Source organism: Photinus pyralis, unplaced genomic scaffold, assembly GCF_008802855.1.
Source record: "Photinus pyralis isolate 1611_PpyrPB1 unplaced genomic scaffold, Ppyr1.3 Ppyr1.4_LG6, whole genome shotgun sequence".
Taxonomy (NCBI): Eukaryota; Metazoa; Arthropoda; class Insecta; order Coleoptera; family Lampyridae; genus Photinus; species Photinus pyralis.
Window position 1 is genome coordinate 34,679,603 of NW_022170663.1, and position 17,822 is coordinate 34,697,424.

General features: G+C 36.8%; 2 protein-coding genes across 4 annotated transcripts; one reads left to right on the forward strand and one right to left on the reverse strand.

Moving 5' to 3' along the window:
• Positions 1–2,458, forward strand: LOC116174703 (protein mitoshell). 3 transcript variants are annotated; one of them, XM_031492665.1, is made up of 5 exons: positions 1–1,570; positions 1,625–1,823; positions 1,870–2,039; positions 2,087–2,224; positions 2,272–2,458. In XM_031492665.1, the coding sequence occupies exons 1-5, from the start codon at positions 470–472 to the stop codon at positions 2,455–2,457; spliced, it is 1,794 nt and encodes a 597-aa protein (XP_031348525.1). In that variant the 5' UTR covers positions 1–469; the 3' UTR covers position 2,458. The 3 variants fall into 3 exon arrangements, with proteins under 3 accessions (XP_031348525.1, XP_031348523.1, XP_031348524.1); XM_031492664.1 differs by having other exon boundaries at positions 53–118; positions 170–1,823; XM_031492663.1 differs by having other exon boundaries at positions 1–1,823.
• A 4,895-nt stretch (positions 2,459–7,353) lies between these two features.
• On the reverse strand, positions 7,354–11,672 carry LOC116175195. The gene is made up of 3 exons (XM_031493330.1): positions 11,489–11,672; positions 10,182–10,334; positions 7,354–8,464 (listed from the first exon to the last, which is right to left on the reverse strand). Exons 1-3 carry the CDS (start codon positions 11,547–11,549, stop codon positions 8,265–8,267), a joined length of 414 nt encoding a protein of 137 aa, XP_031349190.1. The 5' UTR covers positions 11,550–11,672; the 3' UTR covers positions 7,354–8,264.
• Between the last annotated feature and the right edge of the window lie 6,150 nt (positions 11,673–17,822).

The following is a 17,822-nucleotide window of genomic DNA, read 5'->3' on the forward strand; positions in this document are numbered from 1 at the left end:
TTTCAAAAGTGTATTAGATTTAGCAGTTTTTATTACCTAATTAAGTGTTAATGTGTGAAATTTTGACGGCACTTCCTGAAAAACAAAGCCTAATATCGTATCAAGGATTTTAGCGACGGTAGCAGTAAGTAAATTCACGTTTCTAGAAATTGATCCATCAATGCGTTAGGCCGGATGAAACATTCCATTCCCAACGAAAAGTGGAAAAAGTGCAATTAGTAGGACTTCGTTTTGACAACCAAACGTCCGAATTTTACGGAACTGACTGTTTGCCACAACGCCGATATTCAGTTATTGACATCTCCCTTTAGTGTCAAAACGCAACAAAGTTTTTTCTTGTAATAACGTTTGGTTTTGTATATGTTATTGAACGAAGACCAGTGGGTGGCTTTTCGTTGATTAATTTTGTTCACAGTTGAGAACTCAGTGCGAACTTTTAGTTTTAGGAGCGTACTAAATATGAACTGCTATGGATCAAAATAGACAAGAAGCGAATCCTGCCCAAAACAGTCTGCAAGTACACATGCACCTGATGTGCTGCCCCTGTAACGGTGTGATGTATCCTTATTACGCACCTGGATATCGGCCCCCAATCTTAACTCAACCCCCACCTTTACCAAGACCTTCCTATCTTCATCATTACCAGTACACTCAACTACATGTGAATCCTCCTTACAGTTTGTCTCTTCCACCACCCATAACGCAAACTTTGCCTGCAAACATTTGCCCAATGCCATCTGCAATAGAGATTGCCTTCGAGCCTCCTCCTCGTGATCGAAGAATCCTGGACAAACAAGATAGCGAAGATAATCGCAATGCTTTAACACCTTTCGTTTCCTTGGGCGAAAATTCATCAATGGATCAACTGAAGGGAATTTTCAGAAACCTCACCGCTTCTCAAGTCGCTTCCTTGTCCACCGACAACTACATAAGATACCTAGACAACGGATGCTTTATTGGCGAGAGCATCGCGAAGAGAAATGAGCAACGCCCTTGCTTTAAAAACATACAAAACCTGTGCAACAGAACTCGCAGCGAGGTCACGAAGCCTAACATTACCGTTTCCAACATTCACTCACAGGGACTACCGTGGGCGACCAAGGACTTTATCTTTGCATTCGTCCGTGCCATCAACTGTTGGTGCATCCTGCGAGGATATCTCGGTCCGAAAGACGGCAACTTGGGCAAAATCGATCGGGAAATTACAGACGAATTCAGGGAGTGCTACGCGAATTGGGAAAAGTGCACGAAAAAGTTGACCTACCACCTCATTCAGACATTCCACAATTTGGACGAAGCGAATTCGTCATCTAATCTAAACGCGCAGTGTCCCAAACCCAAATTCCCCTCCCCTCAAGAACCGCAACGGAGAAAAGAGGCACCAACACAAAATAAGATTCCGGGAATTCTCCACATACCGTCGACTTCCTCCGCCGACGTGGTTGACGATCACCCTCAATCGGAAAGCACAATTTCGCCCAGAGAAGAGGATTCCGACAGCGAATGCCGAACTTACATGAAACCGGGAAGCTACAACGTACCGAAGAGGGAGAGCTCCCCAAATTTGCAGGTAGGCAGCGATGCAGGCGAGGAGACGTTCAATCCAAACGATCAAATTTGGCAGACAGCCCAAAGCGTTGCCCCGGATTTTATACGGTTAAATCAAGTGAGCGCCTTCAATGACTCGGTTAAGAAGATAAGCAACATGTCCGTTTTTCCACCGGTCGTGGATAGCTGGTTGGGCAGCGAGGCCAGTCTGTTCGAAATTAGCGATGGGGATGATGAGAAGTTATCACACTCTAAAGCGCAATGGGACTCATCAGGTAATAACGCCCACGTATAAATTCCATTATTCGGCTAAACTCGTAGAGACGGACTGCGAAGTGCTTTCTAATCCTTACCGTGGAAGTCCCATCGGAAAGGAGTACTCCACGTATCGTCGGAGTGCGTGGGAGTACAGAAACGGAGGACTGACCACCGCCTCGTGGGGCGTCTTTGAAAATATACTAAAGGAACTCGACCGTCTTGACATATCAAAGGCAAGTATATCCTTTAGTGGGGTGTGACATTAAAAGTTTCGCTTTAGGCCGAGTCAGATTTGAGCAGCGCTCACTTGGACCTATCTACAATTTCGAAAAAGGTGGAGGCGAAAATGTATTACTACGTTAACGAGGTTATACACGATTTTAGACAGTTTATTAGCTGCGCTTATGACACTTTCTCGGTGAGATTAATGCCAGTGATTGCTTCAGTAATGAGTGTGCGTTTCAGCGTGATCGTTGCATTCTAATTCAAGTTGGACTGTTCAGGGATGCGTTCGAAAAAATGGTGAAACAATCGTTTGTAGGTTTAGATTTTAGTCACATTACCGGAGAGGATTCCGATTCCGTTGGACCGCTCGTCTTTGTTGAAGGTGCTCGGAACGTACGAAATCCAGAAGGTGATGGTGACCATTAAAATGAGGAACAATAGTAGGAATAAGATCATTTTGATTAGTAAAATTTCAAAAACTCCTGTATTTTGTATAAGTGTATCCAAAACATTGTCTTTTAATAAACTTCAGACTTGGTTTGAGAATTTTTCATCAATTTTGACTAGCCATGGAGGGAACATACACCGCCACACACTGGTAGTCGAAGGCGCCCAACGTACGGGGAAGGTGTTCAGGAGACTTTTGTCTAAATAATTCCACTCTTCACTGATTTAATGAACTGTTTGGGAGCATATAGGTCTTTCGGCTTTTGAGATTCTTGTAGTATATAAAAAAACACTCAGTTGAGTACAAAGCTCTTGGATGCGTAACTGCCGTACACAATTAATATTAACTTTGTCACTTATAAGGAAAGAACAAAACCACTGTTAAGGTTGTACCTAGCGCTAAAGAGCTGGCATTGATTCAAAAACGAAGAGATCGCGTTTAAGGGGGCATTTTCACAAAGAAAGTTCGGCTGTCTCATATTCTGAAAGCGATCCAGGTTTCACATTTTCTTGAAGAAACTTTTCGAGAACTTTTACATTTCATTGGATATCCTAGCAGTGACTTAATTTTTTTAGAAATTCTCTCTTAGTTATTATTCTCATATACAATGAGAGGGTTGTAACATTTGTCGTATATAAAAAATTCTTGGTTTTTTAATTGATTATCTTTAAATGGTCCAAAAGAATTCCTATAAATTCGAATTTTAATACCAGCCCTCGCTATTTTGAAATGATTAATTTTTTTAGGAATTCTCTCTTACTTATTTTTCTCATATACAATGAGAGGGGTGTAACTTTTGTCGTATATAAAAAATTCTTGGTTCTTTAATGGGGTATGGAAATTTAATTTAAAACGCATTTCACAAATAATTTCAATAACAATATTTAAAGTAAATAAAAAATTTCTTTAATTGATTATCTTTAAATAGTCCAAAAGAATTCCCCTATAAATTTGAATTTAAGTACCAGCCCTCGCTATTTTGAAATGATTAATTTTTTTAGGAATTCTCTCTTACTTATTATTCTCGTATACAATGAGAGGGGTGTAACTTTTGTCGTACATAAAAAATTCTCGTTTCTTTAATTGATTCTCTTTGAATGGTCCAAAAGCATCCCTATAAATCTGTATTTAAATACTAGCCCTCGCTAATTTGAAATGAATCAATTTTTTTTTGAAATGTTCTCTTACTTATTATCCTCATATACAATAAGAGGGGTGTAACTTTTGTCGTTCATAAAAAATTCTTGTTTCTTTAATTGAATATCTTGAAATGGTTCAAAAGCATCCCTACAAATTTGAATTTAAGTACCAACCCTCGATATTTTGAAGTGACTTTACTTTCTTCAGATTCTCCTCACTTCCATTTAAGATTTCAGTAATGTTTTTATTTATACCTGTTACATTCCTCTGATCTGCGTATTTTGGACACTCTACTAAGATATGGTCCACAGTGACTCTATCTCGACATACATCGCATACCTCTCGTGTAGTTTTTCCCAGCAGATGTTGATGTGTCATACGAGTATGACCAATACGTAACCTCGTGAAAACAATTTCTTCCCTTTTCGATAAATGGTAATTTATTTTGATTGCTTGTGTGCTGTTTTGAAATTTATACAGGTAAGTATTTGCATCTTGCCAAGCAGAGTTCCATTTCTCATACATTCTTTTTTTCAGGTGTTTTTTGAAATCACTTGGATGAATAGAGATTCCATCATAGACTGTGGAGTTCGTCGATTCTTTTGCTGCCGTATCTACAGCTACGTTACCGGCAATCCCAGCATCACCTGGGATCCAGATTAATGTCACCCTAATATTAATATTTAGTAGGTATTGTATACGATCTTTTATCATGCATATCAAAGGGTCTACAGAATTTGCTTTATTGACTAATGCATGCATGGCACTTAATGAGTCAGAGCATATAACTACCTGCTTGGTATTTTCATATTCACAGAATATAAGTGAGTGCCATATTGCGTACAGTTCTAAGACATAGACGCTGGTGATGTCTGAATGTCTCCAAGCATAACTTTTCTGGTTGACAAACATTCTCATATACAATGAGAGGGTTGTAACTTTTGTCGTATATAAAAATTCTTGGTTCTTTAATTGATTATCTTTAAATGGTCCAAAAGAATTCCTATAAATTTGAATTTAAGTACCAGTGCTCGCTATTTTGAAATGATTAATTTTTTTAGGAATTCTCTCTTACTTATTATTCTCGTATACCATGAGGGGGGTGCAACTTTTGTCGTACATAAAAAATTCTCGTTTCTTTAATTGATTATCTTTAAATGGTCCAAAAGCATCCCTATAAATTTGAATTTAAGTACTAGCCCTCGCTATTTTGAAATGAATTAATTTTTTTAGGAATTCTCTCTTACTTATTACTCTCATATACAATGAGAGGGGTGTAACTTTTGTTGTACATAAAAAATTATTGTTTCTTTAATTGAATATCTTGAAATGGTTCAAAAGCATCCCTAAAAGTTTGAATTTAAGCACCAGTCCTCGATATTTTGATGTGAGTTAATTTTTTTAGGAATTCTCTCTATTATTCTCGTATACAATGAGGGGGGTGCAACTTTTGTCGTACATAAAAAATTCTCGTTTCTTTAATTGATTATCTTTAAATGGTCCAAAAGCATCCCTATAAATTTGAATTTAAGTACTAGCCCTCGCTATTTTGAAATGAATTAATTTTTTTAGGAATTCTCTCTTACTTATTACTCTCATATACAATGAGAGGGGTGTAACTTTTGTTGTACATAAAAAATTATTGTTTCTTTAATTGAATATCTTGAAATGGTTCAAAAGCATCCCTAAAAGTTTGAATTTAAGCACCAGTCCTCGATATTTTGATGTGAGTTAATTTTTTTAGGAATTCTCTCTATTATTCTCGTATACAATGAGGGGGGTGCAACTTTTGTCGTACATAAAAAATTCTCGTTTCTTTAATTGATTATCTTTAAATGGTCCAAAAGCATCCCTACAAATTTGAATTTAAGTACCAGCCCTCGCTATTAAGAATTGAATCAATTTTTTTTAGAAATTCTCTCTTACTTATTATCCTCATATACAATAAGAAGGGTGTAACTTGTCGTACATAAAAAATTCTTGTTTCTTTAATTGATTATCTTGAAATGGTTCAAAAGCATCCCTATAAATTTGAATTTAAGTTCCAACCTAGCGAAACATCACTTCCAGTAGTAAGTACCTAGTATTGGTCGGTTGTTGGTGATTTGCTGTGAAATTTCAATTAACGTATAAGAACCGAGCAGGGGATATTAAGTGCATGAACCGGATCTTCAATTATAAGTAAATGCATAAAAAGGAATTTGGTTAATATTTCCTGGGAATTTGTATTCCATTTAAGCAATAACATTCCTTTGAATGAACTCCATTTCTGTTTAGCCATAAGCGGTGTGTACAAATATTTTGTTTACAAAATTACCAAGAGGGTATTTTACGTAAGAAAGTTAGCTAAGGAAAGTTACGTTAAATTTTCTTTGTATTTTACGAAGCAAAGTAACGTTTTATATCAGACGGAATGTAAAAGAAATTGGAACTGCATCTCAGTAATTTATTTTACATTGCTATTTATTTAGCTGCAGTCAAACTGATGCGTCAAGGTTTTTGATTTTTAGATGTAAGGAGATAAAAGGCCAAACTTCCGTAAGGTAAGGGGTTGTAAGGTTTTATTATAGAGATAGCCGTAGAGGTTCAATTTTATATAATGAACATAAGGGTCTTCAACGCTTGTATAATGTAACTAAGTCGTCGCATATTTTTACAGTCTATTCCTTCCTCTCTCTAAAAGTCGGGCCTTGAAGAGATTTAGAGAACTTTTAAGAATCTTAAGATATGCCTTAACAGTTTTTTTAAAACTTTTAGGTGTCTAAAAGCTTTTAAGTTCCGAACCTTTACAGGTATTTATTATATTTTTAGTCTCGTCTCCAAGCTGTTGTTGGAATTTTTAGGCATTCAATCTTTAAGAAACCATATGAGCTTTTAAGTCTTTAACATGATTACTGCAATGCATTGCGGGCGCTGTATACGTTGAATGTGCTTAGAAAAGACACGTGCACTGCCGTCTGTCGTTTTTATTATTTTTGACTTTTTTTAACAGTAGCCGTAAAGAATTTGAAACCGCGTCCGGCCAGCGGTTTATAGTGATTCCTTTGGAGTTCACAAGCTCCTAAGGGTCATTAAGTCTTTTTAATTAGTATACTTCGAGATTACTAAATTAATGCTTCCCAAGAGATTTTATAAGCCTTTTACGAAGTACCTACGTCTCTAAGTAACTTTAAGAACTTTAAAAACAGCTTTCATGTGATATTAAGGCATATTTCAAAAAGTAGGTATTGACCATGCTAAAAGCATTAAAACAAAATTGAGTGGCGCAAAGAAAAACAAAAACGAATGGCCAAGTAATTTAGGACAGACGAACGGACAGTGAAAGTTTGAAATTCCAAATCACACACATTTTTAGTGTCCGCTATTATAACTACTTTCTCTGTCTGTCTGGGCCGTAACTATTACTAGAATTTTCAACTGAATTATGAAAAAAATGCAAAATTTGATATTTAGTCGTGATATCGTTTCACTTTACACTCCACCTAACTATTGCTCTTCGAATGGATGGGCTAAAAATGTGTCAGATTGGTGCTGATAGTGCTAAATGGAATTTTCTTCGTTTAGGGTTAATAAAGAAATATTTGACGATTTTAGTCTTTTGTACGTAAGATACACATAAAGTTAAATACAAAACACGCCCAAAAATCTATCTTTATACAAAATCGGATTGTGGCTACTTAGGATTAGACCTATTTTGCATGGACTATGCGGAAAGGAGAAATTAGACAACAAAATATGTAAATTTTTTGTAATTATTCATAACTTTTGAGCAGACATGGATCCAGAAAAATTTGAAGAATAAAAAAAATAATGTGGCGACCGGATCCATTCCTGTGCATTTAATTGTGCCTATTTCGTACGTTTGGTTGTTTTTTTTTAAATAATTACCTATCAATATCGAATATCCTTGGTAAGACTTTTGAATATAACATATTGCTGTAGCATAATTATTTTTCGACGTTTTTTTGGCAACATAACTTATCTAGGACTAATCGCTATCTTTTCTTTAAATCGCTTATCTATGTCGTGGAATTAATTAAAATTCTATAATTAAGCCTAACGCTAGTTTATGAATATAATTCAACATGAAGACTATACTTTTTCAATAATTATTAACAATTGATATTAAGCATATTATTTTATGAGTATTATTCCCTTTGTGTATTCTAGTTTAACGTGAGTAAAATGAAAATGACAAAGTACGATGTGTCATTAACACTAACACTGGCTAAAAAGCTGCGAGTCGTACATAAAAAATGATATACAAAATTACTCCCTTGCTGCGGCTAACGTCCGATCTAGAAAAAAGGGTTACATGAGCAATTTCGATGAGCTTTAAAAAGTTGAAAACGCACAACCAGAAAGGCTAGCATCCCATTTTGTTTCCCAAAATTTATTGTCTCGCCAAACAAAGATGTCTTGTTTGTGCGTTTTTACTTTGTCGAATGGAAAATGAAAATTGGCCACCTACTCAACCGCGTTCATCACATTCATTTGTAAAGATAATAATAATAATACTAAAGGTGTGTTAGTACGTTTTTATAAATTAAATTAATACTAAAAGGGCGGATGAGTAGGCACCGTTACATACTTGAAATGGAGTTTCAAAATCTAGTTAATCACTATTTACTAATAACAGTAACATTCAATGAAATACTTGAAGGGCGGCGATGAGCACAGTTATAACAAAAATTGGTACTAGTGGTGTGGTACTTGTGTTGCAGTAGTCGGTTTGGCATGCGCAGACCTCTTGACGTCCACCAAATCCAGAGCGCTGGTAGCATTGATTTGTATGACTTTTATTGTAATAGCCACAACTTCTTATGACTCTCGTTTCCGCTTTGACTGAAAAGTAAACCAGATTTCATTATTTCAATTTTACTTGCACATATAGCGTTAGCATTTATTTTACTATACTTCTCAAAATGACAGTTAACACGCTATTTTTGACAATTATAGGAGTTTGGCAATAAAATTCGCGGTCTGTCTTCGGTCGGATTTTGCGGGGGCCAAAATTTCAGGGGCGAATTTACTTGGGGAAAGCATGCAAAGAGGGCTTTTTCAAGGTAGGGTTTTCTTATGGTTGATCCTTTGGGATGGGTTCGAATTTTACGTGGACAAACCTTTTTGGGATGAATTTTTCGAGAAAGAATACTCCTCCTGGGGTTGTATACGGGCAGATTTTCCGGGGGCGAATCTTCGAAGAAGTAACATTCGTTATTCTAAGGATCAATTTACTTTGGCGCGAAGGTGAAGTCGTGTACAAGCTTCCGTTGGATGAATTTCTGTTGGAGGCAGTTTCTGCCGAGATTGTATTCTAGTGGGGACGAGCGCAATGGTGAATTTACTTGTGCCATAGACTGCAAGGGGGGTCTTGTACCTAGCAGAGCAGGTATTTCAAGGGAGAGCTTTCCTAAGGATGGTCGGAACAATTTGAAGCAAATATTTCGAGGGCGAATATTTTAAGGGTATGTGGAGCGAGTGTTTTCAGAAGGGTGATTCTTTGGGGTCAAGGCTTCCTGGTCAAGAATTTTTGTTACTGGCGTGAAAGTAATTTTGGAAATGCACTTTTTAGGGGATAAGTGCCCCGAGGATGAATTATTATCCGTGAGAGGATTCCAAGAAGGCGATTTGCCTGTGGCGAATATTTCGGGGTGGCCCTTCCGGTGGGCGAATTTCAGGTGACCTAGGCGCAAGCATTCTTGAGGGGAACGAGGGGGTCGTCTACATACCAGAGCAGCTATTTTAGAGAAGAGTTTTCCTAATGTTGATCTAGCTTTTTCAGTGTGAATTTTCTTTGGAGCAAATCGTTCAGAGGGGTTCTGGGAATGAATTTCAGGGGCAAGAATGCGCTGATGGTGAATCTTTCAGAAGCGAATTTTACGTGGGGATAAAGGGAGAGTGGGCACGAAGAAGAAGGTATACAAATAGTTATTTCAAGGGAGAGTTTTCCTTTGGAGACTAGCTCTTTCTTGCATGAATTTTATTGGAAGTAATTCTGACGGACACAAATGAATAGCCTGGGGGTTAATAACCCCGATGGATAGGTCTTCCTGGAGATGGGCAAGTACTCCGAATGCACGCCTCAGATAAATTTAGCTGTGGGACAAGTTTTCTAGAGTGTATTTTGTGCGGAAGTCTTTATCGGCTATGTGGCGATGCAGAGAGAGGCAATAGACCGGGAGTTGTGGAGAAGGAATGTCACCTAAGAACCTGCCAACTGGCAGACAACCCAAAAAAATACACAGATGGGAAACTGCTGAACATAGGGAGGTGAATAAATATTTCGAAAGAAAGCCTTTTAGAAGCGAATACGCCCAGAATGAATTTAGCTGAGGGTCTGGTTTTCTTGAGTGTATTTTGTGGCGGAGCCCTTACCTATTCCTTCTGTGATCATTTTGAATCGGATTGTTTAACAGCAAAAACAATGCGTAAAAATCAATCATTTACCTACCTTGTCACTGACTTTAAAAGAATATTGTAAATATCAACACGGGTCAAAATAAGTGCAAAGGGTTAGACATGTTCTTTACTTATACTGAAAGTTACTGAAAATACTTACGCCCGTTAACGTCAAAATCGATAACTTGTTTGATTTTCCTGCATAAAATGTAATTGCTTCCAGGACAGTCAACCTTGTATTTGTCTGGTGGAAAATCGCCCATACAACTACTATCGTCGTGGCTATTGCATATAAAGCAGCTAATCGATGCACCTAAAAGACAAGTAGTTAGTACAATCAGACGAGTTTTCACGGATACATTAATTTTTATTAGTTAACACTATAGATACCCCAGCATGTAGAATGTAGTGCGTAGTAGAGGGTGTAATTGATCAAGGAAAACGATTAGAACTATAGTTTTTAACATCTATTTCCATCAAATACATGCTTTTTTGCCTTTTTTTACTGCCTACGACAAAACTGAAAGCAGCAGCTAAACAAAGCTGCACGTTTGTAATGCCGGTAGAAATTAAGAAAACACAAATTGACCATTTTCTTTCTTCGAATCCAAAGGCCAGAGTGGTCTGAGTCACTCTGTGTAATCATAGGACAGTCGTGAATGTCGACTGAATGACATAAGGCTAAGGCAGTAAAAAAAGTTTTATGGAAGTAATTGCGGGTGCTGTCACATGTTGGGTACGAATAAATAGAGCCAGTGCGAATGGATCAATAGTTGCTTTCACAATAATGCTTGGTTTATCAAAAATGCATCAGCAGCCTTGAAGAGGCTCTAGAGACAGATAGCAGATGCAAAATAAAATCTGCCGAATTGGCCACGTTTTTCCAATTCAACTCGAATTTGGAAAAGGAGGGAATTACTAAAGCTGATTGCGGAAAAGTTGGTCTTTCTTAGTGTAGGTGTATTAATCGGAGGTTTCCACAATATGAAGCTGTCGGCAATGTGCTCCTACAATTAATGGTGACCCCTATTATAATTGAAGTCACAAAAAGACTGCTTTCACCCAGTCCCAAAAGGGCCATAACAACTAACCAACGCATTAGATTCTTTACATTTACTTAATACAGAAAATCCAAAACAGTTTCCGTAATGGAAATTGCTGATAGAAAGGATATTTCCTTGCAGGTATTGATCTCTCACCGAGATTTTCGGGCAAGCGCACTTAGTGTGGACATCATTTCTCCTACATGTCGAAATGAGATCAAAATTTCGTGCCTCAGCTCAGACCAACAAAATTAATTCGTATAACATTAATTAATATCTACATGCCGGAAACTGCTGAGGGGGCGAACAATGATAAATGGTCTGGAATTGGAGTACATTTTTAATTGAAATCGGTACGTCAAGAGCGCATAAGATTGGTTCAAATACCCTAATCCCCCAATAAAAATTAATGCAATTCGCTTACCTTGTTGGATATATAAAATTAACACAAAACCACACGCAATGAGGTACTGGAGGTGACCCATTATTTGAAAAACCTACTAATTTACAATATTTACACTAAAATAGTCTTTAAAGACCGAAATACTCGGACTAACTCCTTGCGAGTGCACAGAGATGTCCTTGCGCAAGGATGTTACTGCGCTGGTGCCGTTTCGTGCCGCCAAGTGTCACTTTCAAATATCATCGTACGAGGTGCCTTCGTTTGCACTGATTAGTGATGAAAACAAAGCTTATTATCGAACTCGTTTTAATGTCCTTCTAGCCAAACGTTAAATCAGGCGTAATTTCAGCGTTTAAGACTACCTAATTGTCTTAAACGGCTGATTTGGTATATCCGTGCCACGATTCATTATACGATTATGTCTTGTTGCATGCGTAGTATAATTTTTAGTAAATTTTAATCTACAATCGGAAATACACGTTGAAATAGAAAATTGTAACGTTTCTATTAATTACAGATAAATCAATTCCTTTCCAACACTTTTCGCTTTTTTGACGATGCGCTAACAAAATCTAGCTCTTTGCCTTTTATTCTGAGAGGATGGGTGAGAGGTTCTTATTAATTATTCAGTCTATAATAAGTCTTCTATGAGACGGTGTTCGTAAATTACATACTGAAGAAAAACTAAGCACCAATAGCCAGTCATCAGAAAAACGAAAAAAAAAGTCAACGTGCTTTATTCCTCAGACACTATGACTCAGATGGATATTGTGGGCGGGATGCTCAGAGCTTCCTGGCCCTCTTACAGGGTTTACAAATTATAAAACAAACTGCCATGGTTTGATACATTAACTAATATAGTACAGGGTGAGTCAACGAGTAACTTAATGTCTTGAAGATAAGATTTTTCGATAGATTGCTTTTGGATTACAATATGGATGAATTTCTCCATATCCTACAGCCTCAGGGTAAAAAACGACTTATAGAAACAATCTTTAGTACTCTCCAGAAGAGTGGTAGATGCAGTGCACTTCTGTTCCTGATGCCTCAACGTGCGAAAATATTTATTTTTGCACAAAAAATAAAGTAGTGCAGTTCCTCCCTCCAATTTCCTACCCTACAAGGTAAGTCATTTGTATTGTCTCCTACTGAATGCCCTCCAAATTCCTCAACTTGAGGATGGGTAGTAGAGGCAAAGTAGGCTGGGACGCAAACTGGACCAAAGAGGCTTTAAGTCCAAAAAAATGCAGCTGTAAGTGAACTTTACCACACACAGAAAACCAGAGTTGGCAACTCTGTTGGTTTAAAAAGCATGGTGCTTCTGCGTATAATGCCTTAATCGTTCGAGAAATCCCATCGGACGAAAATTTGTCCGATAGGTATTTATGCACGATTAGGACGTTGTGCGCGGGTGCACCATCATGTTGAATCAACCACAGCGTGCTGTATATATCATTGAAATCGTAATAAAAAATAATGCTGATGAATACAGTGTGTACTTTTTACGGGCCGTATAAAAAAATTAAGTTGATCATGATTGCTCTGAAACGAAACGTTGTACTGAAAATCTCTCAACGGTGTCTTGCACAGTGCAAAAAGTGGCAATGAGAAAGTGATTTTTATTATTTTGTATCTGTTCAAATAACATCATAAAAAAATTAAAAACCAAAATGGCAAATTTCGGTTTTTCTAGTATATCAGTGGTATGCACCCCTAATCACGTACACGACGCTGGAGGGATTTCATTCCACATTGATAAAACTAGAAGAACCTCTGAGTTGCATTTTTCTGGCAAATTGTCATTTTTCGCCAAATGTTATATATGTATAATAAATAACGGTGTTCCGCATAATTGCACTTTTTCCATACTTTCTCTTTTCATATAATACGCAATGCCGAGCTATACTCATTGCAGACTATCGGAAGCCTTCGATGTCAACGAAACGAGAAAAATCCTTTTCATCAAGAAGAACCGTGAAATATACAGCATCCTCCAACCAGCGACGCCTTAAAGCAGCACGTCCTTCGAGCTGCTTACTCGGATGGTTTCATCCAGGGTATCTCCTTTCGGGTTAGTTACCTATAGGGAATGCAATCCCGCAGCAAAACCTCAATCCCGGTATTTGCGGGATCGTTAGATGTTAATCCCGCGGGATCCCGGTATTTGCGGGATCCCGCATAAGCAATTTTATGCGGTTATAACTTCTGTATTAAAATAAATCGCTAATTATCCCAATATTCAACAAAAAAGTACCTTCAGTCTAACTAAAAAAAATCACCTGTTTAGTGTAAAGCATAAAAAGGTGGACAAATTCCTCAGTCCCGCAAATTCCGCGCCATCCCGCTCCATTTATGTGCGGAATTAATCCCGCAAAAATGCTGCGGGATCCCGGTATTTTGGGATCCCGCGATCCCGGTATTGCATTCCCTACCTATAACTTTTGATTGAGAAGTCTGATCGAAAAAGTACGAATTGATTTGGATTCTACGCACCCAAATTAATAAGGAAAAGTGTTTTCCCAAGAAATTTTGGTGTAGTCGATTTTTGGTAAAAAAAGGAAGGTTATACACTGCCTTTTTTTGAGCCCCGAAAAAAAAATTGTCTCAGATCGACCCGGGAAAAAAATTTTCTTATAGAATGTGGCCTGTAGAATCCATAATTTCAAACAGTTCCAAGATTGGGCTACTAGTTCAGAAGTTACAGCCCTTTGAATTTTCTTTCGAAATTGGTTTCTAGTCTATAACTTTTGATTGAGAAGTCTGTTCGAAAAAGTACGAATTGATTTTGATTCTACGCACCCAAATTAATAAGAAAAAGTGTTTTCCAGAGAATTTTTGGTGTAGTCGATTTTTGGTAAAAAAGGAAGGTTATACACTGCCTTTTTTGAGGCCCCAAAAAAAAATTGTCTCAGATCGACCCGGAAAAAAATTTTCTTATAGAATGTGGCCTGTAGAATCCATAATTTCAAACAGTTCCAAGATTGGGCTACTAGTTCAAGAGTTACAGCCCTTTGAATTTTTTTTCGAAATTGGTTTCTAGTCTATAACTTTTGATTAAAAAGTCTGTTCGAAAAAGTACGAATTGATTTTGATTCTACGCACCCAAATTAATAAGAAAAAGTGTTTTCCCGAGAAATTTTGGTGTAGTCGATTTTTGGTAAAAAAGGAAGGTTATACACTGCCTTTTTTTGAGCCCCGAAAAAAAAATTGTCTCAGATCGACCCGGAAAAAAATTTTCTTATAGAATGTGGCCTGTAGAATCCATAATTTCAAACAGTTCCAAGATTGGGCTACTAGTTCAAAAGTTACAGCCCTTTGAATTTTCTGCCTTTTTTTTTGAGGCCCCAAAAAAAATTGTCTCAGATCGACCAGGAAAAAAAAATTTCTTATAGAATGTGGCCTGTAGAATCCATAATTTCAAACAGTTCCAAGATTGGGCTACTAGTTCAAAATTTACAGCCCCTTGAATGTTCTTTCGAAATTGGTTTCTAGTCTATAACTTTTGATTGAAAGGTCTGATCGAAACAGTACGAATTGTTTTGGATTCTAGCGAGGGTGGTGTGGTTTATTAAAGTGCTACTGCCACTCTCGTGGAAACATAAAACATAAACATGAAAATGAAGTGTTTCATTTATTTATATATTTATTTGTTTAACCAGACGCCATACAGAATAAGAAAATTCCAATTACATGGTACTGAGGCTCTGGACATACAGTAGGCTTATGATCTAATTTGACTAACTATGACATTTAGGGGATCGTGAAAAAAGTCGACCTAGTGATTAAAAGAAAATCCCAGACGCACAGTCAACATTTACCAGGTGTCCAAACTTTTAATCATGTCTACGAAACTAGTGCTTTTCCGTGCTACGAGAATATCGCCATTTAATCCGGAACATATTTCTTGACCATCTATATTTACCTAGTTTAACTACGGACATTGCAGAAAGAGCAGTTTCGCACAAAGAAAATGAACAACTAGAAAATCCTGAGCAGCCCCAAAGAAATAATAAAGAAGCGCAAACACCCTGTGTGGGAATAAATGAACCAGAAACTTCTTGCTCTTGAAAAAACGACGATATTCAAGACATATTACAAAAATTATCACCAATGCCACAAATTGACGTCAGAAAAACCTCCAAACGCAAAACTGTTTCTTACTAAGATGTGTTAACCGAAAGCGTCCAAAGTATTCTTGAAAAAAAAACTCAAAAAGGCCAAGAACAAAAAAGAAAGAAAAACAGAAATATTGTTGATAGGAGGTTAGGAGGGACCTAGGGGATAATAAAAAGGAAAAAGATCAAGAACCTTTGAGAAAAAGTCACAGATATGAGGGAAGTGTTAGGCTAATTCAAGGGCGAATTGAAAGCGAAACGAGCGAAGAAGAAGATCCATACTGACAGTAGTGGGCATATGCCTATTGTGCAGGTATCCCAAGGTAAGGGTCAAATATATGTTCCTGAACTCTACAAGGATTAACTTTGGTATTCTGTTACTGCATTTTTTACATTCATGTTCTTTTTGTGAATTATTTTCGTATGATTCGTATGATTTACCTAACCTAAAAAATATGTTAGGTTCGATCTTAATAAAAACTTTCAAATAAAACTAATTTTATTAAAAGAGGTTGTAAAGAAAATCTTTGGCTATCGACCTATAAATAACATTGAATTAAGAAATTGCCTGAGTAAATAACTACGTAGGTATGTCATTATGCTCGCCTCTCCCCTATACCAGTTACTTAATATTATAAAATCTTAACAATGGCTTTTTAAAATTTTCACTACACGTAATAATACGGACCTCCAAGTTCTACATCCAACCATTGAATAAAAGAGTTGTTTATTCAATGATCCAACGCCAATTTTAAATGTGCAAATATATTGCGCACCTATCTAACAAACAGAAAGTTATCAACAGGGTGGGAAGAAGTCATTACTAACCGCTAGAATCTACTTTCGGCCCTTATGGTAAAGAGAATGTGGATAAATACAACTTCCTCACCCTTTTAGGTACGTACCAATTATGCTACACGTTACACTTACAGGATGATTGTGAATAACAACTTTTTCATGTAAACGTGGGAAAGAGAAAACGTTGGAAATTATTTTCAGTTTCCTACCGTCACCACTAGTGAGAGAAATAAGCAATCCAGACCCATAGTTATGTTATAAACGAATAAGGACATATCAAAGTAATACGTCGAAATTAAAAAAAAAAAGAACCTGCGACATTTTGTAAATTGGCATCAAAATTTGGCTGATTGCGCTGGTTAGTGCTTTCCCTTTGCGAAAAAATTCCGATCGTGGATCATATTCACTGAATGTGCGAGCAAATAATATATTATTTTAGAGATATGAAGGACTTTCGAATTCTGCCAATCAAGAGAAGTATATGCCCTTTCTTTGATGTTTCCTTGAACATCTCTTTTAAAAATCGAATATCTTCAACAGGAGGAGAAAGAGCAGTTATAAGAATAAGATAATCGACATCCTGTCCCACCACATTTGCCGTGGGACAGGCTTCTTTAAAAGCAGTCCGGACAATTCAAGAATCAGCATCATCTGTGGCAGAAAACTCTTGGATACCGACACATTCCAATTTTTCCTTCAGTTGATCAATTAAACTATCTTTATTCGCCAGGTTGATCAGCAAATTTTTCTGGGATTCAGGAACAGACACGTGTCGTTTCGTTAAACATTATTTCGGCAGATATTCGTACTTAAAGTCTTTGTTGTCGTTCAACGCCTTTGGTACTCTATAACGATTAATTTTCTTCATTAGAAGCATTATTATTGTTCCCGGTATATTTACTTTACTTATATCTACTTGACGTATATCTTCTTTAGGTTTCGGCTGATATTTAATACGATTTTCGAACGACGATTGTTGCACGTTCATCTATAATTAGCGCTCTTATTTAAAGTGGTATGTACATTTTAAGGATACCTTTGATTTTTTCTAGGGTTTTTTAATTTATTTCTAATGTTGAATTCAAGTTTTAATTTCGAGTTTCGGTCCTATTATTTTGTTATTCAGGTTAGGTAGCTTTGTCTAGAGACGATCATGTGCCTTGGGGACTGGGGTTCAGTTAGTTTGGGAAGGAAAGTTTTGAATTAAAATCTTGAGTTGCGCAATCTCTCGGGGCTGGCCTGGGTACAACACAATACGTAATTGTTGGTAGAAAATCGTATAATGTAAAAAGAAAACCACCAAAACAACCCCTAACAAAACTCGAATAAATAATTTTATGAAAAATCACATGGGAAATCGTAAGCAAAATTTATTAACGTAAAAATGTATCTTATCTACTTTATTAAATATCATTTATAGTCTCAAAATAAACTATTTATAA